At 47.9% G+C, this 27,758-nt stretch overlaps 1 protein-coding gene across 1 annotated transcript in view; it reads left to right on the forward strand.

Annotated features, from left to right (window-relative positions):
- The first annotated feature begins 1,833 nt into the window (after positions 1–1,833).
- The window catches only part of nfxl1 (nuclear transcription factor, X-box binding-like 1), a 109,549-nt gene continuing 83,624 nt past the window's right edge, over positions 1,834–27,758 (forward strand). The window contains exons 1-14 of the mRNA XM_042297827.1: positions 1,834–1,993; positions 2,106–2,306; positions 5,010–5,086; positions 5,118–5,123; positions 14,026–14,156; positions 15,065–15,243; positions 16,500–16,661; positions 16,771–16,871; positions 17,366–17,480; positions 18,431–18,555; positions 18,683–18,805; positions 19,133–19,223; positions 22,662–22,782; positions 27,011–27,170. Of these exons, the coding sequence (XP_042153761.1) occupies positions 1,972–1,993; positions 2,106–2,306; positions 5,010–5,086; positions 5,118–5,123; positions 14,026–14,156; positions 15,065–15,243; positions 16,500–16,661; positions 16,771–16,871; positions 17,366–17,480; positions 18,431–18,555; positions 18,683–18,805; positions 19,133–19,223; positions 22,662–22,782; positions 27,011–27,170 (1,614 nt within the window). The 5' untranslated portion in view covers positions 1,834–1,971. The remainder of the gene's footprint in view (positions 1,994–2,105; positions 2,307–5,009; positions 5,087–5,117; positions 5,124–14,025; positions 14,157–15,064; positions 15,244–16,499; positions 16,662–16,770; positions 16,872–17,365; positions 17,481–18,430; positions 18,556–18,682; positions 18,806–19,132; positions 19,224–22,661; positions 22,783–27,010; positions 27,171–27,758) is intronic.

The following is a 27,758-nucleotide window of genomic DNA, read 5'->3' on the forward strand; positions in this document are numbered from 1 at the left end:
AAGGCAAGTTGGTGCCACGGTGCTCAACAGAACTAATAGGAGCTTGCAGGGTGAAAAATTCCTTAAAACAAGGCCTGTTTTTCCGTGATTACTTCAAAACGACGGCAAGCAGCTGGAAAAATATAGTCATATTATGAAACTGGTCTCCACAGTGGATGCAATTAACTAGTTTTTATCAGAAAAAAAGCGTTGTTAAAAATGTCATGGGTCCAGCCTAGTTCTAGTGGAGTAATAGACAGTAAACATATTCAGCATCTCAATCACATCGCATGAGGAGGTGTTTCCATAGATCGTTTAGCTACCCGTTACACTACTCAGAGAACCAAGGTTATATCCGTGTAGTGGACTTCTTGCACAGCGTTGGTTTGACACGTTGCAAAGTCCCCTTTACTTCGTTATTCTTTTGGACTTGTAGTTTTTGACACACCGGCTCACCAGTAAGTGAAGCGACAACGACTACTGTTAATCACTACAATTCCCAGCCTGCACCACAGTGGTTGGAGTTTGCGCAGTGAGTGGCCCTGTGTAGGCGAGCGGCGTGTCAGTGAACGGTCTGGTATGTCTGCATGAATCAATGAAACAAACAATATTACAGAATTCAGAGTTTGTTAATTCCTCAAATCTCAGTACTGTAATGCATGGGTGTTAGGAATATTGCAGTTGTGTATTTGTTGTGATAGCTAGAGTCGCTATCACTTTCCTGAATGACAAAGCGAGCTAGCCGTCAGTTAGCCGGCTAGCTATTAGCTGTCACCAACAACATGAACTTGCAATGGTATATAATATTTCCTTCAACTCTTGGTGAACTCGCTAGATCAGCGATAACTCCTTTAAAACAGCCAGCTATAGCTTTTCTCATTAGGAAATTGTCGGCGAGTTTGTTAGCTAGCCCTCTGTAGAAACATAGCTAGCCCTGTGGATTATTGGTGGTATATGATGCTAGCTTTCATCAGCTAGCTAACTTATTCAGACGCGCAATCTGCTTTCTGGATATATCTGATATCTGGGGGCTATCAACTTGCTAAGCTTAGTGGCTGTCTGCATGTTCGGCCGGTTCATGGAAGTGCCCCTCTCTCGCAGTCAGGCGTATATCCCGAGGACCTGTATAAAAATAGCGCACTACATAGGGAATAGGTTGCCATTTGGGACGACGTCAGTCTCCATAGGTTTGTCTGGCAGAGGTTGTCGAGAGGCATCCAGTCGTAACAGCACCTACTGTATGGAACTATTGTGTCCCAAATGGCTGACCCCTTTTTACAAGGAGCATCTGTGAGCCTAAGATTAAAAATGTTTTAAAAAAAATATTAAATTTTGGAGCACTATTAAAAATATTTGCGATATTAAAGCTGTCAGCCCAACGCCCCAGCTGTCAAGAGATCCTATTTATGGGGTCCCTAGGTGTTGGGTTAAGGTCCATACGAACCAACGGTCTTTGGTAAAACAGAAACACTCACTGATCATATAGTTATCACCGTGTGTTCTTTATTGTGATGTGGCAGGTCATCACCATGGATCCGGCCTGGCGTCAGCGGGGTCGTGGCCGTGGTCAGCCACAGGGTCAAGCGTCGCGACCTCAGAGAGAGAGGGCAGCAGCCCCGGCAGCAGAATCCCCTAAGACTCCTAGTGGTGTGTGGGCTGGAGGAGGGAGAGGAGGAGATGGGAGAGGGAGAGGAGGAGATGGGAGAGGAGGAGATGGGAGAGGAGGAGATGGGAGAGGAGGAGATGGGAGAGGAGGAGATGGGAGAGGGAGAGGAGGAGATGGGAGAGGAGGAGATGGGAGAGGGAGAGGAGGAGATGGGAGAGGGGAGATGGGAGAGGAGGAGATGGGAGAGGGAGAGGAGGAGATGGGAGAGGAGGAGATGGGAGAGGGAGAGGAGGAGATGGGAGAGGAGGAGATGGGAGAGGGGAGATGGGAGAGGGAAGAACACTACAGCTCCCACACAGCTACAGTCTGTTAACAGAGGGAAGAACATGGCAGCACCTTCACAACACAGTGAGTGAGAGAGAGAGTGTCTGTCTGTCTGTCAGTGTGCTTGCTGACTGACTGATTGATCGACTGACTGATTAATTATCTGGATTGATTACTTGTATTTATTTATTGACAGCTGCGTCGAGCCAATCCAAGTTTGAGGAGATCAGGAAGTCCAACCAGGCTGCTGCTCAGCGATTGGTTCAGAGCCAGTACAGCTCCTCCTCAGATGATGATGTCGATGATATAGTTGATGATGGTGGGAAGGTCGAGGGGAAGGACGGTAAACGAGGGAAGATTCTGGCCTCGACGCTCACCACCTACACGGACCAGACTGGTGAGACGACGCACACTGATGGCTCGTGCTTGAGTCTGATCCCTGTTGATCACACAGTCCCAGTCAGCCTGTTAAACCATTAGATCATTGTCTTTCTGGAACTTTCTGGATAGTTATGTCTGGGCATAAATTACACAATGTAGATGGGACAATATTTTAGTTGTCTCATTAAATGCTTTCAATATCCATATATGGATTTCTACAATTTACAGTCAGAGGTTTTTGAGTCATTGACATTTGGAGCTGTTGACATTTGGACATATTGTCCCGTAATTTACCGACGGTCCCTAACTAGCCCCATAGGGATAGGGTGCGTCTAACCAAACTGAACATGGCCATTAGGATTTGGTCACTTGCAGTCGCGCTCCGAATGGATTACTATTATCATGTGGGCAGAATTTAAACCCATGGATATCTGTTAAGTACCCTTTGTTCTGTTACGTACCCTTTGTTCTGTTACGTACCCTTTGTTCTGTTAAGTACCCTTTGTTCTGTTAAGTACCCTTTGTTCTGTTAAGTACCCTTTGTTCTGTTAAGTACCCTTTGTTCTGTTAAGTACCCTTTGTTCTGTTAAGCACCCTTTGTTCTGTTAAGTACCCTTTGTTCTGTTAAGTACCCTTTGTTCTGTTAAGTACCCTTTGTTCTGTTAAGTACCCTTTGTTCTGTTAAGTACCCTTTGTTCTGTTAAGTACCCTTTGTTCTGTTAAGTACCCTTTGTTCTGTTAAGTACCCTTTGTTCTGTTAAGTACCCTTCGTTCTGTTAAGTACCCTTCGTTCTGTTAAGTACCCTTCGTTCTGTTAAGTACCCTTCGTTCTGTTAAGTACCCTTCGTTCTGTTAAGTACCCTTCGTTCTGTTAAGTACCCTTCGTTCTGTTAAGTACCCTTCGTTCTGTTAAGTACCCTTCGTTCTGTTAAGTAAGTACCCTTCGTTCTGTTAAGTACCCTTCGTTCGTTAAGTACCCTTCGTTCCGTTAAGTACCCTTCGCTCGTTAAGTACCCTTCGCTCTCCGTTACGTACCCTTCGTTCCGTTACGTACCCTTCGTTCCGTTACGTACCCTTCGCTCGTTACGTACCCTTCTTCGTTACGTACCCTTCGTTCCGTTACGTGCCCTTCGTTCCGTTACGTACCCTTCGCTCCGTTACGTACCCTTCGCTCTGTTACGTACCCTTCGCTCTGTTACGTACCCTTCGCTCTGTTACGTACCCTTCGCTCTGTTACGTACCCTTCGTGCTGTTACGTATCCTAGTTACACTTTGTAGTACATGTTGGACACTAATAAATGTTTGAGTCATATCGATGACACACAGACCGCTTTCAAAAGGAGAAGTTGCTTTTTAAGTTCAGTCACTCTTTCTGAAAGGCTCTCTGTCTTACAGTAGTAATCACATACCAGCCATCAAGCTAATGATGTTAGACTGACACACAAACATCAGACCCCCTACTATCTTAGTACGCCATCAGACCCCTACTATCTTTGTTCTGCCATCAGACCCCCCGTTCTGTCGCCATCAGACCCCCCGGTATCTTTGTACGCCATCAGACCCCCTGCTATCTTTGTCGCCATCAGACCCCTACTATCTTTTCGCCATCAGACCCCCTACTATCTTTGTCGTTCCATCAGACCCCATGCTATCTTTGTTCTGTTATCAGACCCCGTTCTGCTATCTTTGTTCTGCCATCAGACCCCCTACTATCTTTGTTCTGTTATCAGACCCTTTGTTCCCTACTATCTTTGTTCTGCCATCAGACCCCCCTACCATCTTTGTTCTGCCATCAGTCTTACATCTAGACCCACTTTGTTCTGTCGCCATCAGACCCTTTGTTCTGTTACGTACCCTTCAGACCCTTGTTACACTTTGTCGCCATCAGACCCCCGGTATCGCGGTCGCCACAGACCCCCTGCTATCTTTGTCACCATGGACACTAATAAATGTTTGAGTCATATCAGACACCCAGACTATCTTTTCAAATCAGACCCCTACTATCTTTGTCGCCTTTCAGACCCTCTGCTGTCTTACAGTAGCCATCATACCAGCCCAAGCTAATGATGTTGACTGACACATCAGACCCCTACTATCTTTGTCGCCATCAGACCCCCTACTATCTTTGTCGCCATCAGACCCCTGCTATCTTTGTCGCCATCAGACCCCCCGGCGGTCGCCATCAGACCCCCTACTATCTTTGTCGCCATCAGACCCCCTACTATCTTTGTCAGCCCCAGTTTATACATCAGACCCCACTGGTGTCGCGGTCGCCATCAGACCCCCGGTATCGCGGTCGCCATCAGACCCCCGTATCGCGGTCGCCATCAGACCCATCGGGATCCGGCGGTCGCCATCAGACCCCTCGGTATCAGCGGTCGCCATCAGACCCCCTGCTATCTTTGTCGCCATCAGACCCCCGCTATCTTTGTCGCCATCAGACCCCCCAATATCTTTGTCGCCATCAGACCCCAGGTGGATCTTTGTCACCATCAGACCTAGAGAGAACTTTGTCACCATCAGTACCTGAGTGATGCTTTCCAGACCCCGGTGCCATCACCCCCCTTATCTTAGTCGCCTCCATCAGAACCCAGGCTTAGTAGCCATCAGACCCCTCAGACCGACAGACAGCCATCAGACCCCTGCTATCTTAGTCGCCATCAGACCCCTGCTACAGACAGCCATCAGACCCCCCTAATATCTCTCCTCTTCTCTCCAGGTGGAGATGTGACAGACCTAGACCGAGAACAGACACAGTACCTGAGTGATGCTTTCCAGACCGGTGACATCACCTGTCTTATCTGACAGACACTCCGACAAGAGAACCCAGGCTGTGAGACAGACACAGACCGACAGACAGACACAGACCGACAGACAGACCGACAGACAGACACAGACCGACAGACAGACACAGACCGACAGACAGACACAGACCGACAGACAGACACAGACCGACAGACAGACACAGACCGACAGACAGACACAGACCGACAGACAGACACAGACCGACAGACAGACACAGACCGACAGACAGACACAGACCGACAGACAGACACAGACCGACAGACAGACACAGACCGACAGACAGACACAGACCGACAGACAGACACACAGGCAGACAGACAGACAGACACACAGGCAGACCCACGGACAGACACACAGGCAGACAGACACACAGGCAGACCCACGGACACACAGGCAGACCCACGGGACACACAGGCAGACCCACAGGCAGACCCACAGGCAGACCCACAGGCAGACCCACAGGCAGACCCACAGGCAGACCCACAGGCAGACCCACAGGCAGACCCACAGGCAGACCCACAGGCAGACCCACAGGCAGACACACAGGCAGACCCACAAAGACCCACACACAGACAGACCCACACAGACCCACACACAGACAGACCCACACACAGACAGACCCACAGACCCAGACAGACTCACCTACCCACCTACCAGATCATGCATTTAGAGAGTAAGGACAATGAGGATTCTGCATTAGGATCCTTTTATGACACTACAACATTCCATGGCAGCCATGTTTATTTTTATTGGACTAGTTCTGTGTATTTGGCAGAGGGACAATGCACAGAAACAACACAATTCCCAGAGCACCGAGACACGTCGCATCCAGATGTAGCGATCGGCTAACTTCCTCCTGTCGTCCCTAAAACATCTAGACACAGAAACAGTCTATACATCTAGACACGGAAACCGTCTATACATCTAGACACGGAAACAGTCTATACATCTAGACACGGAAACAGTCTAGACATCTAGACACGGAAACAGTCTAGACATCTAGACACGGAAACAGTCTAGACATCTAGACACGGAAACAGTCTAGACATCTAGACACGGAAACAGTCTAGACATCTAGACACGGAAACAGTCTAGACATCTAGACACGGAAACAGTCTAGACATCTAGACACGGAAACAGTCTAGACATCTAGACACGGAAACAGTCTAGACATCTAGACACGGAAACAGTCTAGACATCTAGACACGGAAACAGTCTATACATCTAGACACGGAAACAGTCTATACATCTAGACACGGAAACAGTCTATACATCTAGACACGGAAACAGTCTATACATCTAGACACGGAAACAGTCTAGACATCTAGACACGGAAACAGTCTAGACATCTAGACAGTCGGAAACAGTCTAGACATCTAGACACGGAAACAGTCTAGACATCTAGACACGGAAACAGTCTAGACATCTAGACACGGAAACAGTCTAGACATCTAGACACGGAAACAGTCCAGACATCTAGACACGGAAACAGTCCAGACATCTAGACACGGAAACAGTCCAGACATCTAGACACGGAAACAGTCTATACATCTAGACACGGAAACAGTCTATACATCTAGACATTGAAACAGTCTATACATCTAGACATTGAAACAGTCTATACATCTAGACATTGAAACAGTCTATACATCTAGACACTCCTACTCATTCAAGGACTTTAATTTATTTTTAAAAATTATTTTCTACATTGTAGAATAATAGTGAAGACATCTAAACTATAAAATAAACACATATGGAATCATGTAGTAACCAAAAAAGTGTGAAACAAATCAAAATATATTTTATATTTGAGTTTCTTCAAAATAGTAAAAATGTGTTCTGAAACTTTGGACCAGTAGTGTGTATTTACAGTGGGCTCCAAAATGACTGGCGCCCCTGACTGGCAATACACAAACAATTCTTAAACAAATATAAATAATATAATTATAGAGAGACTCAAAATACCAACATGTGGAAATACTGTACTTTATTAATGTTTCAATGGAACCCACCAAAATCATACAATTATTTAATGCAAAATACATTTCACCAAAATCAAGGTTTCATAAGTATTGGCACTCCTCATTTAGTACCTAGTGCAACCACCTCTGGCAAGGATAACCGCATGGTCTTTTCCTGTGATGTTTGACAAGGTTAAGGAACACGTTTGGAGGGATTTTGGACCATTCCTCTATGCAGATCCTTTCAAGATCCTTCACATTCTTGGGTTTACGCTCGTCAACTGCCCTCTTCCACTCAGCCCACAGGTTTTCCATTGGATTGAGGTCCGGCCACTGAGATGGCAGAACATTGATTTTGTTGTCACAGAACCATTTCTGTGTGGATCTTGAGGTATGTTTTGGGTCATTGTCTTGTTGGAAAGTCCACCTACGGCCAAGTCCCAGCCTTCTGGCAGAGGCAACCAGATTGTCAGCCAAAACTGCCTGATACCTGGTGGAATTCATTATGCCATTAGTCTTAACCAGTGCCTCTAGACATCTAAAACAGCCCCAAAACATCACTGACCCACCACCATATTTCACCATGGGTATGAGGTGCCTCTCCTCTAAAACAGCCCCAAAACATCACTGACCCACCACCATATTTCACCATGGGTATGAGGTGCCTCTCCTCTAAAACAGTCCCAAAACATCACTGACCCACCACCATATTTCACCATGGGTATGAGGTGCCTCTCCTCTAAAACAGCCCCAAAACATCACTGACCCACCACCATATTTCACCATGGGTATGAGGTGCCTCTCCTCTGAAACAGCCCCAAAACATCACTGACCCCCTCCATATTTCACCGTGGGTATGAGGTGCCTCTCCTCTAAAACAGTCCCAAAACATCACTGACCCACCACCATATTTCACCATGGGTATGAGGTGCCTCTCCTCTAAAACAGCCCCAAAACATCACTGACCCACCACCATATTTCACCATGGGTATGAGGTGCCTCTCCTCTGAAACAGCCCCAAAACATCACTGACCCCCTCCATATTTCACCGTGGGTATGAGGTGCCTCTCCTCTAAAACAGCCCCAAAACATCACTGACCCCCTCCATATTTCACCGTGGGTATGAGGTGCCTCTCCTCTAAAACAGCCCCAAAACATCACTGACCCCCTCCATATTTCACCGTGGGTATGAGGTGCCTCTCCTCTAAAACAGCCCCAAAACATCACTGACCCCCTCCATATTTCACCGTGGGTATGAGGTGCCTCTCCTCTAAAACAGCCCCAAAACATCACTGACCCCTCCATATTTCACCGTGGGTATGAGGTGCCTCTCCTTGTATCTCCGTTTCGACGCCAAACATGCCGATGCTGTTTCTGACCAAAACGTTCCATTTTGGTCTCATCTGTCCTGCACAAAGTAGATGTCCTAACCAACTTGGCAAAACTGTAGTTTGTTAAAAAGAAATTTGTGGAGTGTTTGAAAATCAAGTTTTAATGACTCCAACCTAAGTGTATGTAAACTTCAGACTTCAACGGTATATTGATATATATGTTGAAGAGGGTGGGGCTAAAGCTGGATCCTAGTCTCACCCCAAGGTTATGATGACGTAGTTGTGCCTTGGGGGCATACGGGGGAGGGAATGCTGTCACCTCCAGGTAGGTGTTTGTCCCCCTGTGTGCTGAGGGTGTCAGGTTCTTGTCCAGTTCTGGCATTTAGGTCACCACAGACATGTCCCTGGGCCTGGAAATGGTTGATCTCCCCCTCCAGGATGCTGTCTTCATTAACGTCATAATGTTCGCTGAAGGGGGGAAATAGGGAGCAAACATGAGGCCATTTCTCTCTGAGACATTTTGGGGAATATTCAGAGAATTCCATGGGAAATTGCATGCAAATTAATATTTATACCATTTAAATGTAGATGTTTTTGCATTGGATATATTTGCTTTGGTGTTCCCTAACAAAGACCAGTTGCGCCCTGAGGTGGGATTTGGAAGATGATGGAGGAAAGAGCCTCAGATCCACAGAGTCCCTTCCACCAGGTGGCTGATGAGATATGTTGTCACGACTACCATATTGCATCTCCATCCCAAACCCCTTGCTTGGAAGTGTACATCGCCAGACTGCCAAGAACCTTATCCTCATCCAGGCCAAGGTGGCGAGATACGGTAGTGATGACACCATAGGCCTTGTTGATCTCTGCAACAGACAGGATGCTCTAGCCAGCATACTTGGGGTCCAACATGTACGCTGCGGTGTGTATGGGCTTCAGGCAGAAGTCTTCACGCTTTTTGATGTATTTCAGAACTGCAGTTTCCTCTGCTTGGTGCAACAGTGACGTGGGCAGGACAGTACGGATTTATTCTCTTACATCTGCAAGCAGAGTCTGAACATCAGACAGGATGGCACTGTCTCCCTCAATCCGTGCAATGGCTACTGCTATAGGTTTCAGGAGTTTCAGGCTGCTTACCACTCTCTCCCAAAATACATCATCCAGGAGGATCCTCTTGATGGGGCTGTCCATATCGGCAGACTGTGATATGGCCATTTCTTGGAGAGACTCCTTCCCCTTCAGGAGACCGTCAAACATGATGACACCACCCCAACGGGTGTTGCTGGGCAGCTTCAATGTGGTGCTCTTATTCTTCTCACTTTGCTTGGTGAGGTAGATTGCTGCTATAACTTGACGACCCTTCACATACCTAACCATTTCTTTGGCTCTCTTGTAGAGAGTGTATCCATTGTATCAGTGCCATGATGTCCTTGAGGAGCAGATTCAATGCATGAGCAGCACAGCCAATGGGTGTGATGTGAGGGTAGGACTCCTCCACTTTAGACCAAACAGCCTTCATGTTCGCAGCATTGTCTGTCACAAGTGCAAATACCTTCTGTGGTCCAAGGTCATTGATGACTGCCTTCAGCTCATCTGCAATGTAGAGACCGGTGTGTCTGCTGTCCCTTGTGTCTGTGCTCTTGTAGAATACTGGTTGAGGGGTGGAGATGATGTAGTTCATTCTTCCTAAGCCCACTAGCATTCGACCACCCATCAGAGATGATTGCAATACAGTCTGCTTTCTCTATGATTTGCTTGACTTTCACTTGAACTCTGTTGAACTCTGCATCCAGTAAATGAGTAGATAAAGCATGTCTGGTTGAAGGGGTGTCTGCTGGGCAAAGAACATTCAGAAATATCTTCCAATACACATTGCCTGTGAGCATCAGAGGTGAACCAGTTGCATACACAGCTTGACATTCATCAGCATTTCTCTGACTATGTTCCTCCATTGAGTCAAAAAACCTTCTGATTCCAGGAGGCCCATGAGCTGTTGCTATCGATAAGGTGTCTGATTCCAGGAGGACCATGAGCTGTTGCTATCGATAAGGTGTCTGATTCCAGGAGGACCATGAGCTGTTGCTATCGATAAGGTGTCTGATTCCAGGAGGACCATGAGCTGTTGCTATCGATAAGGTGTCTGATTCCAGGAGGACCATGAGCTGTTGCTATCGATAAGGTGTCTGATTCCAGGAGGACCATGAGCTGTTGCTATCGATAAGGTGTCTGATTCCAGGAGGACCATGGAGCTGTTGCTATCGATAAGGTGTCTGATTCCAGGAGGACCATGGAGCTGTTGCTATCGATAAGGTGTCTGATTCCAGGAGGACCATGAGCTGTTGCTATCGATAAGGTGTCTGATTCCAGTAGGACCATGAGCTGTTGACTATCGATAAGGTGTCTGATTCCAGGAGGACCATGGAGCTGTTGACTATCGATAAGGTGTCTGATTCCAGGAGGACCATGAGCTGTTGACTATCGATAAGGTGTCTGATAAGTAGAGGGACTTTTGTCAGAGGTTGCTTGTTGTGAGCGCTGAGGGAACTTTATGCACTTGGCCAGATGATTCTGTATCTTTGCATTTTTTTTCTTCACATGTGCAGTGAAATGTCTTCACACATCAAATGTACAGATAAATAGTTCAGCAGTTAGATTAAACATCTCCTTTGTAAGATAAATGTTTTAAATGAAACATGTATGGAAACAGGTGAATTAACACTCCTCAGTTAGCAGGCTCAAGGAAGCTAAAAACTAACAAGAGTTTAAATTTATTTAAACACACTTTGCTGTAGGCTACTGTTTACTAGTTAACAAAAAATACTGAATTTCATATAAAATATATTCACCCCACCCAGTATTGTAGTAACTTACCAGAAAGCTCAATAGCATCTCATTAGTGTACAAGATCTTGAGAATCAGCTGTGTGATGGAAGAGTGCATGCAGAGGGTTCCATTGAATTGGACATAGTTTAACCAAAATATGCCACAAGACCTAGAATTGCCTTATGTGTATCCCACAATAAAGGTCCACTGTTTTTGATGAATTTAAGCACACAAAAAAATCAGAAAAGGTTTTCCGACCCTTTGAAACCCTAATATATATATATATATACATACACACACACACATTGAACTCTGCTGTGGTCAAATAAAGAAACCGGTAGAACAGTTGAATTGGGACACCAGGTGGTGAAACAACTGATGAGCTTCAACTCCACAGTCTCACAGCTTAAACTTCTGGCTCGAAAGGGACTTTTTTTGAAGCAAACAGTGACAAATTGAAACGTTGTGCTCTGTGATAAGACATTCTTTGAAAACATAATAATTTCAGATATAATAGAATGATTGAGCAACAAAAGGTTATTTCATTTTGCCCAGCTGTCCACATCCTTGACAATTCCCCAACAGCTGGTGTGCGATTCTGGAAGCCATGTGCTTCACTTTGAAATGTCCAGCATGCATTTCGGTCAGCAGGGCCTCCTCCTCCTCAGTGAAAATCACCCTCCTGTGTGGCTGGCCATCATCCTTCCCCCTAGTTAAAGACGTTTGGAATTACCATAAATTCTTACACCTTTGATTGATCAGGTTTCATTTATAGCAGAGACACCTCAATATGACGTTAACTATATCAGTGGAGGCTGCTGAGGGGAGGAATGGCGTCAACCAGCCTTAATCCATCCTCGCCTCAACAGCCTCCATTGATATAGTTAACGTCATTAACTGTATGTGTAGCTAGCAACTTGCTAACGTGGAAAATGATTGTACAATGTTAAATCCGTCACGTTAACTGCTTAACGTTACGCTGAATTGTGAGTGTCTCTGAATGTTGTCCTCTTGTCGAGATCAGTGGTGTCTTCATCGTACTTCGCCTGGTTGGAAAGATAAAATCTTCTTCAGGAAGCCATTGAAGTGCAAGCTAACGCTACATACAAACAGAAAGCTGCAATAACAGTAGCTAGCTAGCTAACATTAGCTAAATAAAACTGTCAGGCTAGCTAGCTAGCTAACATTCGCTAAATAAAACTGTCAGGCTAGCTAGCTAGCTACTGTAGCTGGTTAGCTGAGGTATAACATAAGTACATTAGCTAGCATCTAAAAACATCTTAAATTATTTCTTCCTATTTAACATATTGTACTTATATAAAGACAAACGCAAAGAAAGTGTTCTCTTTCTAGTCTTTTCTCTGAAGCAACAGGTAGTCAAGCAGGTTGTCACCATCAAAAGCACCGTCCTTTCTGAGGTGAAATAGAACTGCCCTCATCCTCCCTCCTTCGCGACCGCTACGAGGTAACCAAGCAACCAGCAAAGCAACGGACGCTTTGGTTCATTACGTAATCCGGTCAGAATTTTAGATTAGATTGAACTTTGTCATTGAACAAGTACAAATACAACGAAATGCAGTTGGCATCTGACCAGAAGTGCAAATAAAAGAGTGAAAAAAAAATGTGCAAGTCAAACAATTAAGTACAAAGTATGTTGTTATTATTATTATTATTATTAGTTATTATTATATTTTATTTATAAATGTGCAATGAAGGCAACTTGAAAGTGCAAGGAGCCATGCAACTGAAATGCAGGGAGAGCAGCAATGAGGTTACCGAGGTTGACATGTACAACTGAATTATGTCCTTAATCAGACTTGGCAAAGCCAGAGTCCAGTAGTACTGTGAGAAAGTAGACTAGGAGAAAGCAGCACGGTCCCTGAGAGGCAGTACTACGATGTGGGTTCTGCTTCTTCAGGTTTTGGTTTGTTAGAAGTTTCAACTTGATAGTCCTTGGTAGTAATAGTTCATTCAGGTCAAATTTGGTCCAAAATCAAGGTTTTAGGTCTGGAATTTTAATTGAAGGTTTTAATGTTGAGGTTCGTATCCTGTATAAATCCTTGTGAAAAAAATTAATCTACATTTATCCAACTCTAATTAATTATATATTTTTGCAGAAGAACTCAGGAGCTCACTCTCTCTGCTCATCTGCCCCCCTCTCTCTCTCTCTTTTCGTCTCTTTCTCTCTCTCTTTTCGTCTCTTTCTCTCTCTTTTCGTCTCTTTCTCTCTCTTTTCGTCTCTTTCTCTCTCTTTTCATCTCTTTCTCTCTCTTTTCGTCTCTTTCTCTCTCTTTTCGTCTCTCTCTCTCTTTTCTCTCTTTTCTCTCTCTCTCTTTTCGTCTCTTTCTCTCTCTCTCTCTTTTCGTCTCTTTCTCTCTCTCTCTCTTTTCGTCTCTTTCTCTCTCTCTCTCTCTTTTCGTCTCTTTTCTCTCTCTCTCTCTTTTCGTCTCTTTCTCTCTCTCTCTCTTTTCGTCTCTTTCTCTCTCTCTCTCTCTTTTCGTCTCTTTCTCTCTCTCTCTCTCTTTTCGTCTCTTTCTCTCTCTCTCTCTTTTCGTCTCTTTCTCTCTCTCTCTCTTTTCGTCTCTTTCTCTCTCTCTCTCTTTTCGTCTCTTTCTCTCTCTCTCTCTTTTCGTCTCTTTCTCTCTGTCTCTCTCTTTTCGTCTCTTTCTCTCTCTGTCTCTCTCTTTTCGTCTCTTTCTCTCTCTGTCTCTCTCTTTTCGTCTCTTTCTCTCTCTGTCTCTCTCTTTTCGTCTCTTTCTCTCTCTCTCTCTCTGTCTCTCTCTCTCTCTTCGTTTCTCTTTGTCTCCCTCTGTAGGTATGGAGTTGTGCTGGTTGTTTCTGTCTGTTCCATATCCCCTGTATTCAGAAGTGGGCTAAGGACTCGGTCTTTCTCCTCTCCTCTGTCACTGATGAAGACTTTGGGAAGAAAGATCACCCCTGGCCTTGGTGAGTCTAACACCTGACCTCTGACCCATGACTTCCTGACCACTGATCCATAACTTCCTAACCTCTAATCCCTAACTCGGGGCGGTAGGTAGCCGAGTGGTTATAGCATTGTGCCAGTAATCGAAAGGTTGCTGGATCAAATCCCCGACCTGACAAGGTCAAAATCTATCGTTCTGCCCCTGAACAAGGCAGTTTAACCCACTGTTCCCCTGAACAAGGCAGTTTAACCCACTGTTCCCCTGAACAAGGCAGTTTAACCCAGTGTTCCCCTGAACAAGGCAGTTTAACCCACTGTTCCCCTGAACAAGGCAGTTTAACCCACTGTTCCCCTGAACAAGGCAGTTTAACCCACTGTTCCCCAGTAGGCCGTCATTGTAAATAAGAATTTTGTTCTCAACTGACTAGTTAAATAAAGGTGAAATAAAAGTTGCTGAAAAAAGAGGCATAGTCAGGCCAGAATGGTGAACGCATTTAAATGTACTACCGGGTGTCTGTCACCTCTGACCTCTAACCTCCTGAACTCTAATTCCTAACTACCTCGTTGTTGTTTATTCCCTCCCGATTCCTGGAATCTTTGTTGGGATTTTAGCAGAACCTCAGAATTTTAGGAAAGTGAGCAGAGTTGTGCCCCACCTGTGTGAATAAAAATGTCTTTCTCCAGTCCTAAACGTTGTGAGCCCCTCCCAGACCCCCTAGTATTACAATAACAGCTTTTTGTTCCTATTTCTCCCCCTCCAGTCCTAAATGTCGTTATGAGTACAGCCCCTCCCAGACCCCCTAGTATTACAATAACAGCTTTTTGTTCCTATTTCTCCCCCTCCAGTCCTAAATGTCGTTATGAGTACAGCCCCTCCCAGACCCCCTAGTATTACAATAACAGCTTTTTGTTCCTATTTCTCCCCCTCCAGTCCTAAATGTCGTTATGAGTACAGCCCCTCCCAGACCCCCAGTAGGTATGTCTGTTACTGTGGGAAGGTACAGGATCCTTCTCTGGACCCATGGCTGTTACCTCACTCCTGTGGGCTGGTCTGTGACAGGGCCTTGAACCCAGCCTGTGGACACCACTGTCTGCTGCTCTGTCATCCAGGTAAGGATGCTCAACACCCACACAATATTTCTGTTCCTTTTATCCCCGCATTGTCTGTGACATAATGTTGCTGCTAGCGTCTCTTATGACCGACATTAACTTCTGGACATCAGAACAGCGACACCTCGAGCTGGAAGGAAATACCGCTTTCTCGGGAACAGGCCCAAATCCCTGTCATTTGCGTGAAGAAAAGATGGAGAAAAAGGGGTCGGAGGTCGGGCTGCCTTCTGAGAATTCGTAGGCGAGCGAGTAAATTCCCACTGCCATCCGTTCTATTGGCCAACGTGCTATCATTGGATGATCTACGATCGAGACTGTCCTAACAACGGGACATTAATAACTAATATTATGTTTCACTGAGACGTGGCTGAACGACGACAAGGATAATGTAGAGCTGAGGGAAAAAAACTCTCGACCACTTTTACTCCAGACACAGAGACGGGTACAAAGCTCTCCCTCTTCTTCCATATGACAAATCTGATCTTATATCCTCCTGATTCCGGCTTACAATCAAAAACTAAAGCAGAAAGTACCAGTGACTCGCTCAATAAGGAAGTGGTCAGGTGATGCGGATGTTCAGCTACAGTAATGTTCTACTAGCACAGACTGGAATATGTTCCGGGATTTATCCAATGGCATTGGAGGAGTATACCACATCAGTCATTGGCTTCATCAATAAGTGCATTGACGATGTTGTCCCCACAGTGAAGGTACGTACATATCCCAACCAGAAGCCATGAATTACAAGCAACATCCACACTGAGCTAAAGGGTAGAGCCGCTTCCAAGGAGCGGGGACACAAATCCGGACGCTGATAAGAAATCTCACTCTCACCTCCGACGAACCATCAAACAAGCAAAGCGCGTGCGTATGGCCCAGTACATCACTGGGGCCAAGCTTCCTGCCATCCAGGACCTCTATACCAGGCGGTGTCAGAGGAAGGCGCTACAGAGGGTAGTGCGTATGGCCCAGTACATCACTGGGGCCAAGCTTCCTGCCATCCAGGACCTCTATACCAGGCGGTGTCAGAGGAAGGCGCTACAGAGGGTAGTGCGTATGGCCCAGTACATCACTGGGGCCAAGCTTCCTGCCATCCAGGACCTCTATACCAGGTGGTGTCAGAAGACTCCAGCCAACCCCAGTCATAGACTGTTCTCTCTGAAACGCATGGCAAGCGGTACCAGAGCGCCAAGTCAAAGTTTGGTTTGATGTCGATATATTGGTGCGTAAACATGTTGAACCCTCTTGTCTTCCAGGTCCCTGCCCACCTTGTCCTAAGATGGTATCAGTCAGCTGTATGTGTTCTAAGGCCATGCCCGTCCCGCGTCGCTGTAGCAACAAGCCCTGGAGCTGTCAGAAGACCTGTGGCAAGACTCTGCCCTGTAAACAACACGCCTGTAACAGCAGCTGTCACTCAGGTAACCCTGAGAACAGGCCGTGGAGTTTATCAATGACAAGCCTCGGTAACCATGGAGGTGATTTTGAAATAGTTTATTGATCTGTATTGATACAACCCGTCTGCCTCAGGTGTGTGTGAGCCGTGTCCGAGGGTCAGTGTCCAGAGGTGTGTCTGTGGACAGGAGGAGGCAGAGAGACAGTGTGCCAGCCCTGTGTGGCACTGTCAACAGGTAACACACCTGAATACATACAGCCCTGTCAACAGGTAACACACCTGAATACATACAGCCCTGTCAACAGGTAACACACCTGAATACTGAATACACTTGTCTCCCTGTCTTCCTGTCTCCTGTCTTCCTGTCTTCCTTGTCTCCTTGTCTCCCTGTCCCCTGTCTCCCTGTCCCCTGTCTCCCTGTCTCCCTGTCTCCCTGTCTCCTGGTCCCCTGTCTCCCTGTCTCCCTGTCTCCCTGTCTCCCTGTCTCCTGGTCTCCTGGTCTCCCTGTTTCCTTGTCTCCCTGTCTCCTTGTCTCCCTATCTCCTTGTCCCCTGTCTCCTGGTCTCCTGTCTCCCTGTCTCCCTGTCTCCTGTCTCCCTGTCTCCCGGTCTCCCGGTCCCCTGTCTCCCTGTCTCCTTGTCTCCCTGTCTCCTTGTCCCCTGTCTCCTGGTCTCCTGGTCTCCTGTCTCCCTGCCTCCTGTCTCCTGTCTCCCTGCCTCCTGTCTCTAGCCGTGTGGTCGTCCTCTCTCCTGTGGTAATCATACATGTGAGAGAATGTGTCATTCAGGTCTGTGTGGGGCGTGTCCTCGATCTGGCAACAGAGCCTGTCCCTGCGGCAAGTCAAGTAAGATAACACACCTTCGCCTTCCCTGTCCTCTGACTCTCTGTGTTCACGTTCTTAGTCCCTGTCCTCTGACTCTCTGTGTTCACGTTCTTAGTCTCTGTCCTCTGACTCTCTGTGTTCACGTTCTTAGTCCCTGTCCTCTTGTCTCTGACTCTCTGTGTTCACGTTCTTAGTCTCTGTCCTCTGACTCTCTGTGTTCACGTTCTTAGTCTCTGTCCTCTGACTCTCTGTGTTCACGTTCTTAGTCTCTGTCCTCTGACTCTCTGTGTTCACGTTCTTAGTCTCTGTCCTCTGACTCTCTGTGTTCACGTTCTTAGTCTCTGTCCTCTGACTCTCTGTGTTCACGTTCTTAGTCTGTCCTCTGACTCTCTGTGTTCACGTTCTTAGTCTGTCCTCTGACTCTCTGTGTTCACGTTCTTAGTCTGTCCTCTGACTCTCTGTGTTCACGTTCTTAGTCTGTCCTCTGACTCTCTGTGTTCACGTTCTTAGTCTGTCCTCTGACTCTCTGTGTTCACGTTCTTAGTCTGTCCTCTGACTCTCTGTGTTCACGTTCTTAGTCTGTCCTCTGACTCTCTGTGTTCACGTTCTTAGTCTGTCCTCTGACTCTCTGTGTTCACGTTCTTAGTCTGTCCTCTGACTCTCTGTGTTCACGTTCTTAGTCTGTCCTCTGACTCTCTGTGTTCACGTTCTTAGTCTGTCCTCTGACTCTCTGTGTTCACGTTCTTAGTCTGTCCTCTGACTCTCTGTGTTCACGTTCTTAGTCTGTCCTCTGACTCTCTGTGTTCACGTTCTTAGTCTGTCCTCTTGTCTCTGACTCTCTGTGGTCACGTTCTTAGTCTGTCCTCTTGTCTCTGACTCTCTGTGGTCACGTTCTTAGTCTGTCCTCTTGTCTCTCTCTCTCTGTGTGGTCACGTTCTTAGTCTGTCCTCTTGTCTCTCTCTGTGTTCCAGAGAGTTCTCTCCCCTGTACTGAGGATGTCCCTACCTGTGGTGACACCTGTGACAAGGTGATGGAATGTGGCTTACACACCTGTTCCATGAGGTGTCACAGAGGGGCCTGTGAAACCTGCAGACAGGTTAATAAACTCATATTCCATCATTTTACAGTTGACTTTTAGTTAACTTTAGTTTATCCAGGACTCATCCATCCAACCAACACACAACAAATGGTATCTTTTATTTCGTTCCCTCTGCCCCCCCCAGGAGGTAGAGAAGCAGTGTCGCTGTGGGAAATACACGCGTCTCATGCCGTGTCATAAGGAGTACCTTTGTGAGTCTAAATGCCCCAACACCAGAGGCTGTTCACGGCATCAGTGCAGGAGGAAGGTGAGTTTTCTGCCCCCCTGAATTATGTCCCCCTGAGTTCTGTCCCCCCTGAATTATGTCCCCCTGGGTTCTGTCCCCCCTGGGTTCTGTCCCCCCTGGGTTCTGTCCCCCCTGGGTTCTGTCCCCCCTGGGTTCTGTCCCCCCTGGGTTCTGTCCCCCCTGGGTTCTGTCCCCCCCTGAATTATGTCCCCCCCTGGGTTCTGTCCCCCCTGAATTATGTCCCCCTGGGTTCTGTCCCCCCTGAATTATGTCCCCCTGGGTTCTGTCCCCCCTGAGTTCTGTCCCCCCACAGAGGTTGGTTAAAGTACCAGGTTTCTGTGTTGACAGTGCTGCTCTGGTAACTGCCCGCCATGTGACCAGAGCTGTGGACGATCGCTGGGCTGCCGAAACCACAAATGTCCCTCCGTCTGTCACCAAGGTAACACAGCATGTTAGTCAATAATGGAATGTTCCCCAGTTTGTTCCCCAGTTTGTTCCCCTGTCTGTCTGTCTGTCTCTCTGTGTGTCTGTCTGTGTGTCTGTCTCTCTGTGTGTCTGTCTCTCTGTGTGTCTGTCTCTCTGTGTGTCTGTCTCTCTGTGTGTGTGTCTGTCTGTGTGTGTATGTGGTGTATCTGTCTGTGTGTGTATGTGGTGTATCTGTCTGTGTGTGTATGTGGTGTGTGTGTGTATGTGGTGTGTGTATGTGGTGTGTCTGGTCCCTTCTTCCTCTCCTGTGTCTCTGTGTATCTGTCTCTGTGTGTATGTGGTGTGTCTGGTCCCTTCTTCCTCTCCTGTGTCTCTGTGTCTCTGTCTCTGTGTGTATGTGGTGTGTCTGGTCCCTTCTTCCTCTCCTGTCTCTGTGTCTCTGTCTCTGTGTGTATGTGGTGTGTCTGGTCCCTTCTTCCTCTCCTGTGTCTCTGTGTCTCTGTCTCTGTGTGTGTGTGGTGTGTCTGGTCCCTTCTTCCTCTCCTGTGTCTCTGTGTCTCTGTCTCTGTGTGTGTGTGGTGTGTCTGGTCCCTTCTTCCTCTCCTGTGTATCTGTGTGTAGTTTGTTTTCTGTGCTGTGATGTGATTGGCTGATAACAGGCGTTCGGGAGAAACAGTGCTAATTTATTCACGCTCCTCGTCTCTGTTCACATTGGCTGACCTTTGGGCGGGCGCCGTGCCGCCTGGGGAAAAGGTTTGGGTGGGACACGGCGTTGATAGGTTATCAGTTAGCTGATGGTGGTAGGTCATATATACACTGATGGAGTGGAACGGACCACACATACATACACACACACACCTCGCAGAGACACACACACACACACACCTCGCAGACACACACACACACACACACCTCGCAGACACACACACACACACCTCGCAGAGACACACACACACACACACCTCGCAGAGACACACACACACACCTCGCAGAGACACACACACACACACACACACACCTCGCAGAGACACACACACACACACACACCTCGCAGAGACACACACACACACACACACACCTACCTCGCAGAGACACACACACACACACACACACCTACCTCGCAGACACACACACCTCGCAGAGACACACACACCTCGCAGAGACACACACACACACACCTCGCAGAGACACACACACACCTCGCAGAGACACACACACACACACACACCTCGCAGAGACACACACACCTCGCAGAGACACACACACCTCGCAGAGACACACACACACACACCTCGCAGAGACACACACACACACACACACACACACCTCGCAGAGACACACACACACACACACACACCTCGCAGAGACACACACACACACACCTCGCAGAGACACACACACACACACCTCGCAGAGACACCTCGCTGTGGTTGCAAAGGTTGTTTTTCAAAACTATTGTTGAGGGGGACAATGGAACGCGTCTGTAAGGTCAATCCATTTTAATTCTCTGGACCTCGTCTGTCTGCTTTTAGATCAAATCACATCGTCACATGGCCGAATACAACCGCTGACTGACAAGCCCCTAACCCACAATGCAACAGCTGACTGACAAGCCTCTAACCACACAATGCAACAGCTGACTGACAAGCCCCTAACCCACAATGCAACGGCTGACTGACAAGCCCCTAACCCACAATGCAACGGCTGACTGACAAGCCTCTAACTCACAATGCAACAGCTGACTGACAAGCCCCTAACCCACAATGCAACGGCTGACTGACAAGCCCCTAACCCACAATGCAACAGCTGACTGACAAGCCCCTAACCCACAATGCAACAGCTGACTGACAAGCCCCTAACCCACAATGCCACAGCTGACTGACAAGCCCCTAACCCACAATGCAACAGCTGACTGACAAGCCCCTAACCCACAATGCAACAGCTGACTGACCGGCCCCTAACCCACAATGCAACAGCTGACTGACAAGCCCCTAACCCACAATGCAACAGCTGACTGACAAGCCCCTAACCCACAATGCAACAGCTGACTGATAAGCCCCTAACCCACAATGCAACAGCTGACTGACAAGCCCCTAACCCACAATGCAACAGCTGACTGACAAGCCCCTAACCCACAATGCAACAGCTGACTGACAAGCCCCTAACCCACAATGCAACAGCTGACTGACAAGCCCCTAACCCACAATGCAACAGCTGACTGACAAACCCCTAACCCACAATGCAACAGCTGACTGACAAGCCCCTAACCCACAATGCAACAGCTGACTGACAAGCCCCTAACCCACAATGCAACAGCTGACTGACAAGCCCCTAACCCACAATGCAACAGCTGACTGACCGGCCCCTAACCCACAATGCAACAGCTGACTGACCGGCCCCTAACCCACAATGCAACAGCTGACTGACAAGCCCCTAACCCACAATGCAACAGCTGACTGACAAGCCCCTAACCCACAATGCAACAGCTGACTGACAAGCCCCTAACCCACAATGCAACAGCTGACTGACAAGCCCCTAACCCACAATGCAACAGCTGACTGACAAGCCCCTAACCCACAATACATCAGGTACCTTACCAGGTGATAACAAGGCTGGATACAGGGGTACCAGGTGATAGGAACCCCCTCTAGGAGGGATGGAACCCCCTCTAGGAGGGATGGAACCCCCTCTAGGAGGGATGGAACCCCCTCTAGAAGGGATGGAACCCCCTCTAGAAGGGATGGAACGAACCCCCTCTAGGAGGGATGGAACCCCCTCTAGAAGGGATGGAACGAACCCCCTCTAGGAGGGATGGAACCCCCTCTAGGAGGGATGGAACGAACCCCCTCTAGGAGGGATGGAACCCCCTCTAGAAGGGATGGAACCCCCCTCTAGGAGGGAACGAACCCCCTCTAGGAGGGAACGAACCCCCTCTAGAAGGGATGGAACCCCCTCTAGAAGGGATGGAACCCCCTCTAGGAGGGATGGAACCCCCTCTAGGAGGGATGGAACCCCCTCTAGGAGGGATGGAACCCCCTCTAGGAGGGATGGAACCCCCTCTAGAAGGGATGGAACCCCCTCTAGAAGGGATGGAACCCCCTCTAGAAGGGATGGAACCCCCTCTAGAAGGGATGGAACCCCCTCTAGGAGGGATGGACCCCCCTCTAGGAGGGATGGAACCCCCCTCTAGAAGGGATGGAACCCCCTCTAGAAGGGATGGAACCCCCTCTAGAAGGGATGGAACCCCCCTCTAGAAGGGATGGAACCCCCCTCTAGAAGGGATGGAACCCCCCCTCTAGAAGGGATGGAACCCCCCTCTAGAAGGGATGGAACCCCCCTCTAGGAGGGATGGAATGACAACCTGTGAGATGAGTGATGGATGGTTGTAACCGTTCTCAGTCTCTGGGGTGTTGGTTCACCATGTAGTAAAACAAGGTTCTGTGTGTTCCAGGCAGCTGCTATCCCTGTCCAGAGACGGTGGATGTGAAGTGTGTGTGTGAATCCACCTCTCTGACTGTTCCCTGTGGGAGGGAGAGGAGTACCAAGCCCCCACGCTGTAAGCAACTGTGCAGGTAACGACACGGGACCTCATCCAGACACACACACACACGGGACCTCATCCAGACACACACACACACACGGGACCTCATCCAGACACACACACACACACGGGACCTCATCCAGACACACACACACACACGGGACCTCATCCAGACACACACACACACACACACACACACGGGACCTCATCCAGACGCACACACGGGACCTCATCCAGACGCACACACACACACGGGACCTCATCCAGACGCACACACACACACGGGACCTCATCCAGACACACACACACGGGACCTCATCCAGACACACACACACACACGGGACCTCATCCAGACGCACACACACACACGGGACATCGTCCAGACACACACACACGGGACATCATCCAGACACACACACACGGGACATCGTCCAGACGCACACACACACACGGGACCTCATCCAGACGCACACACACACACGGGACCTCATCCAGACGCACACACACACACGGGACCTCATCCAGACGCACACACACACACGGGACCTCATCCAGACGCACACACACACACGGGACATCATCCAGACACACACACACGGGACATCATCCAGACACACACACACGGGACATCATCCAGACACACACACACGGGACATCATCCAGACACACACACACGGGACATCATCCAGACATCACACACACACGGGACATCATCCAGACACACACACACGGGACATCATCCAGACACACACACACACGGGACATCATCCAGACACACACACACGGGACATCATCCAGACACACACACACGGGACATCATCCAGACACACACACACGGGACATCATCCAGACACACACACACGGGACATCATCCAGACACACACACACGGGACATCATCCAGACACACACACACGGGACATCATCCAGACACACACACACGGGACCTCATCCAGACACACACACACGGGACCTCATCCAGACACACACACACGGGACCTCATCCAGACGCACACACACGGGACATCGTCCAGACGCACACACACACACACGGGACATCGTCCAGACGCACACACACACACGGGACATCGTCCAGACGACATCATCCAGACACACACACACACGGGACATCGTCCAGACACACACACACGGGACATCATCCAGACACACACACACGGGACATCATCCAGACACACACACACGGGACATCATCCAGACACACACACACGGGACATCATCCAGACACACACACACGGGACATCATCCAGACACACACACACACACGGGACATCATCCAGACACACACACACGGGACATCATCCAGACACACACACACGGGACATCATCCAGACACACACACACGGGACATCATCCAGACACACACACACGGGACCTCATCCAGACACACACACACGGGACCTCATCCAGACGCACACACACGGGACCTCATCCAGACGCACACACACGGGACCTCATCCAGACGCACACACACGGGACATCGTCCAGACGCACGCACACACACGGGACATCGTCCAGACGCACGCACACACACGGGACCTCGTCCAGACGCACACACACGGGACCTCATCCAGACGCACACACACGGGACATCATCCAGACGCACACACACGGGACATCATCCAGACGCACACACACGGGACATCATCCAGACACACACACACGGGACATCGTCCAGACACACACACACACACACACACACACACGGGACATCGTCCAGACACACACACACACACACACACGGGTCGACGCGTGGGCAGTAGTACCCACATCCATACCTCGCCCCCACACACCAAACGGGCCAAACATTTTAGTCTACCCCTTGACAGCGGAGAGACATTTTTTACGTTTTAGTTAATTTTGTTTGTAATTATTTGTCCATGGAGAGTCAAATGAGATGTTTCCTGTTTCCTGGGATTCTACACTTTTTGCCATCAGGGAAAGAGAAATGTTTTTGATATGAGACTGACTAATAATCTGTGGGGGCCTTAGCCGGTAATTCGACCATGTGGTTTTTTTTGGTGAATTTTATTTCACCTTTATTTAACCAGGTAGGCTAGTTGAGAACACCTTTATTTAACCAGGTAGGCTAGTTGAGAACACCTTTATTTAACCAGGTAGGCCAGTTGAGAACACCTTTATTTAACCAGGTAGGCTAGTTGAGAACACCTTTATTTAACCAGGTAGGCTAGTTGAGAACACCTTTATTTAACCAGGTAGGCCAGTTGAGAACACCTTTATTTAACCAGGTAGGCCAGTTGAGAACACCTTTATTTAACCAGGTAGGCTAGTTGAGAACACCTTTATTTAACCAGGTAGGCTAGTTGAGAACACCTTTATTTAACCAGGTAGGCTAGTTGAGAACACCTTTATTTAACCAGGTAGGCTAGTTGAGAACACCTTTATTTAACCAGGTAGGCTAGTTGAGAACACCTTTATTTAACCAGGTAGGCTAGTTGAGAACACCTTTATTTAACCAGGTAGGCTAGTTGAGAACACCTTTATTTAACCAGGTAGGCTAGTTGAGAACACCTTTATTTAACCAGGTAGGCTAGTTGAGAACACCTTTATTTAACCAGGTAGGCTAGTTGAGAACACCTTTATTTATCCAGGTAGGCTAGTTGAGAACACCTTTATTTAACCAGGTAGGCCAGTTGAGAACACCTTTATTTAACCAGGTAGGCCAGTTGAGAACACCTTTATTTAACCAGGTAGGCTAGTTGAGAACACCTTTATTTAACCAGGTAGGCTAGTTGAGAACAAGTTCTCATTTACAACTGCGACCTGGCCAAGATAAAGCAAAACAGTTCGACAGATACAACAACACAGAGTTACACATGGAGTAAAACAAACATACAGTCAATAATACAGTAGAACAATCTATGTACAATGTGAGCAAATGAGGTGAGAAGTGTGCAAATGTAGTAAGATCAGGGAGGTAAGGCAATAAATAGGCCGTAGTGACGAAATAATGACAATTTAGCAATTAAACACTGGAGTGATGTGTTTCGATGTCTTCACTGTTATTCTACAATGTGTTAAAACGTGATACATTGGTTGTGATCGACATTGTTGTATTTGTGCCCACTTTGTGCTGTTGTTGTTCTGATGTTGTTGTGCTGTTGTTGTTGTTGTGCTGTTGTTGTGATGTTGTTGTGTTGTTGTTGTGGTGCTGTTGTTGTTGTGCTGTTGTGGTGCTGTTGTTGTTGTGATGTTGTTGTGCTGATGTTGTGCTGTTGTTGTGCTGTTGTTGTTGTGCTGTTGTTGTGCTGTTGTTGTTGTGCTGCTGATGTTGTTGTTGTGCTGCTGATGTTGTTGTGCTGTTGTTGTGCTGTTGTTGTGCTGATGATGTTGTTGTGCTGATGATGTTGTTGTGCTGATGTTGTTGTTGTGCTGATGTTGTTGTTGTGCTGATGTTGTTGTTGTGCTGATGTTGTTGTTGTGCTGATGATGTTGTTGTGCTGATGTTGTTGTTGTGCTGCTGTTGTGCTGATGTTGTTGCGCTGATGTTGTTGTGCTGTTGTTGTTGTGCTATTGTGCTGTTGTGATGTTGTTGTGCTGTTGTGCTGTTGTGATGTTGTTGTGGTGATGTTGTGCTGTTGTGCTGTTGTTGTGCTGTTGTGCTGTTGTTGTGCTGTTGTTGTGCTGTTGTTGTGCTGATGCTGTTGATGTTGTTGTGCTGTTGTTGTGCTGGTGCTGTTGTTGTGCTGATGCTGTTGTTGTGCTGTTGTTGTTGTTGTGCTGATGTTGTTGTGCTGATGTTGTTGTTGTGCTGATGTTGTTGTTGTGCTGTTGTTGTGCTGATGTTGTTGTGCTGTTGTTGTTGTTGTTGTGCTGTTGTGCTGTTGTGATGTTGTTGTGATGTTGTTGTGCTGATGTTGTGCTGTTGTTGTTGTGCTGTTGTGCTGTTGTTGTTGTGTTGTTGTGCTGTTGTTGTTGTGTTGTTGTGCTGTTGTTGTGTTGTTGTGCTGTTGTTGTTGTTGTGCTGTTGTTGTGCTGTTGTGCTGTTGTTGTGCTGTTGTTGTTGTTGTGCTGTTGTTGTGCTGTTGTTGTGCTGATGCTGTTGTTGTGCTGTTGTTGTGCTGATGCTGTTGTTGTGCTGTTGTTGTGCTGTTGTGTTGTGATGTTGTTGTGATGTTGTTGTTGTGATGTTGTTGTGATGTTGTGCTGTTACGTTTGAGATAAAAGTCATTATAGGGACAGACAAAAAACCACTCTGTCTAAATGATTATCATCCCACCAGGTCTCCCCCATCCTGCCACCACCCCAGCAGAGAGACCCATCGCTGTCACCCTGGTCCCTGCCCTCCCTGTCGCCAGGCCTGTCTCCTGGCCCTGAAACGATGCCAACACCCCTGTCCCCAACCCTGCCACGACCAGGTTATGGTGAAGACCAGCGACAGGGTGAGTGTGTGTGTGCCATGCTGACAGGACAGTTTCAGAGAATGGTAGCGTTTCAGAATGACTGAATGGGGGATGTTAGATTGGATCCACCAGGGGTGGCACCGATGCCAGGTCATCAACTCTGCTGTGGGGCGTGAGATTGGTCTGTAAAAATATAGTGGAGACTGTAGATTGCTTTATGAAGTGAGATCTGTCAGGAGACCGCTATCCTGGAACGCCACCCATATGTTATTTATAGTGGAGATGGAAAATAACAAGGAGTCCTATTGGGGGTGGCAGGGTAGCCTAGTGGTTAGAGCGTTGGACTAGTAACCGGAAGGTTGCAAGTTCAAACCCCCGAGCTGACAAGGTACAAATCTGTCGGGACTGGGTTACTATAGGGACTGGGTTACTATAGGGACTGGGTTACTATAGGGACTGGGTTACTATAGGGACTGGGTTACTATAGGGACTGGGTTACTATGGGGACTGGGTTACTATGGGGACTGGGTTACTATGGGGACTGGGTTACTATAGGGACTGGGTTACTATAGGGACTGGGTTACTATAGGTACCGGGTTAGTATAAGTTAGTATAGGGACGAGGTTA

The sequence above is a fragment of the Oncorhynchus tshawytscha genome, linkage group LG15 (assembly GCF_018296145.1).
Source record: "Oncorhynchus tshawytscha isolate Ot180627B linkage group LG15, Otsh_v2.0, whole genome shotgun sequence".
NCBI classification, from domain to species: Eukaryota; Metazoa; Chordata; class Actinopteri; order Salmoniformes; family Salmonidae; genus Oncorhynchus; species Oncorhynchus tshawytscha.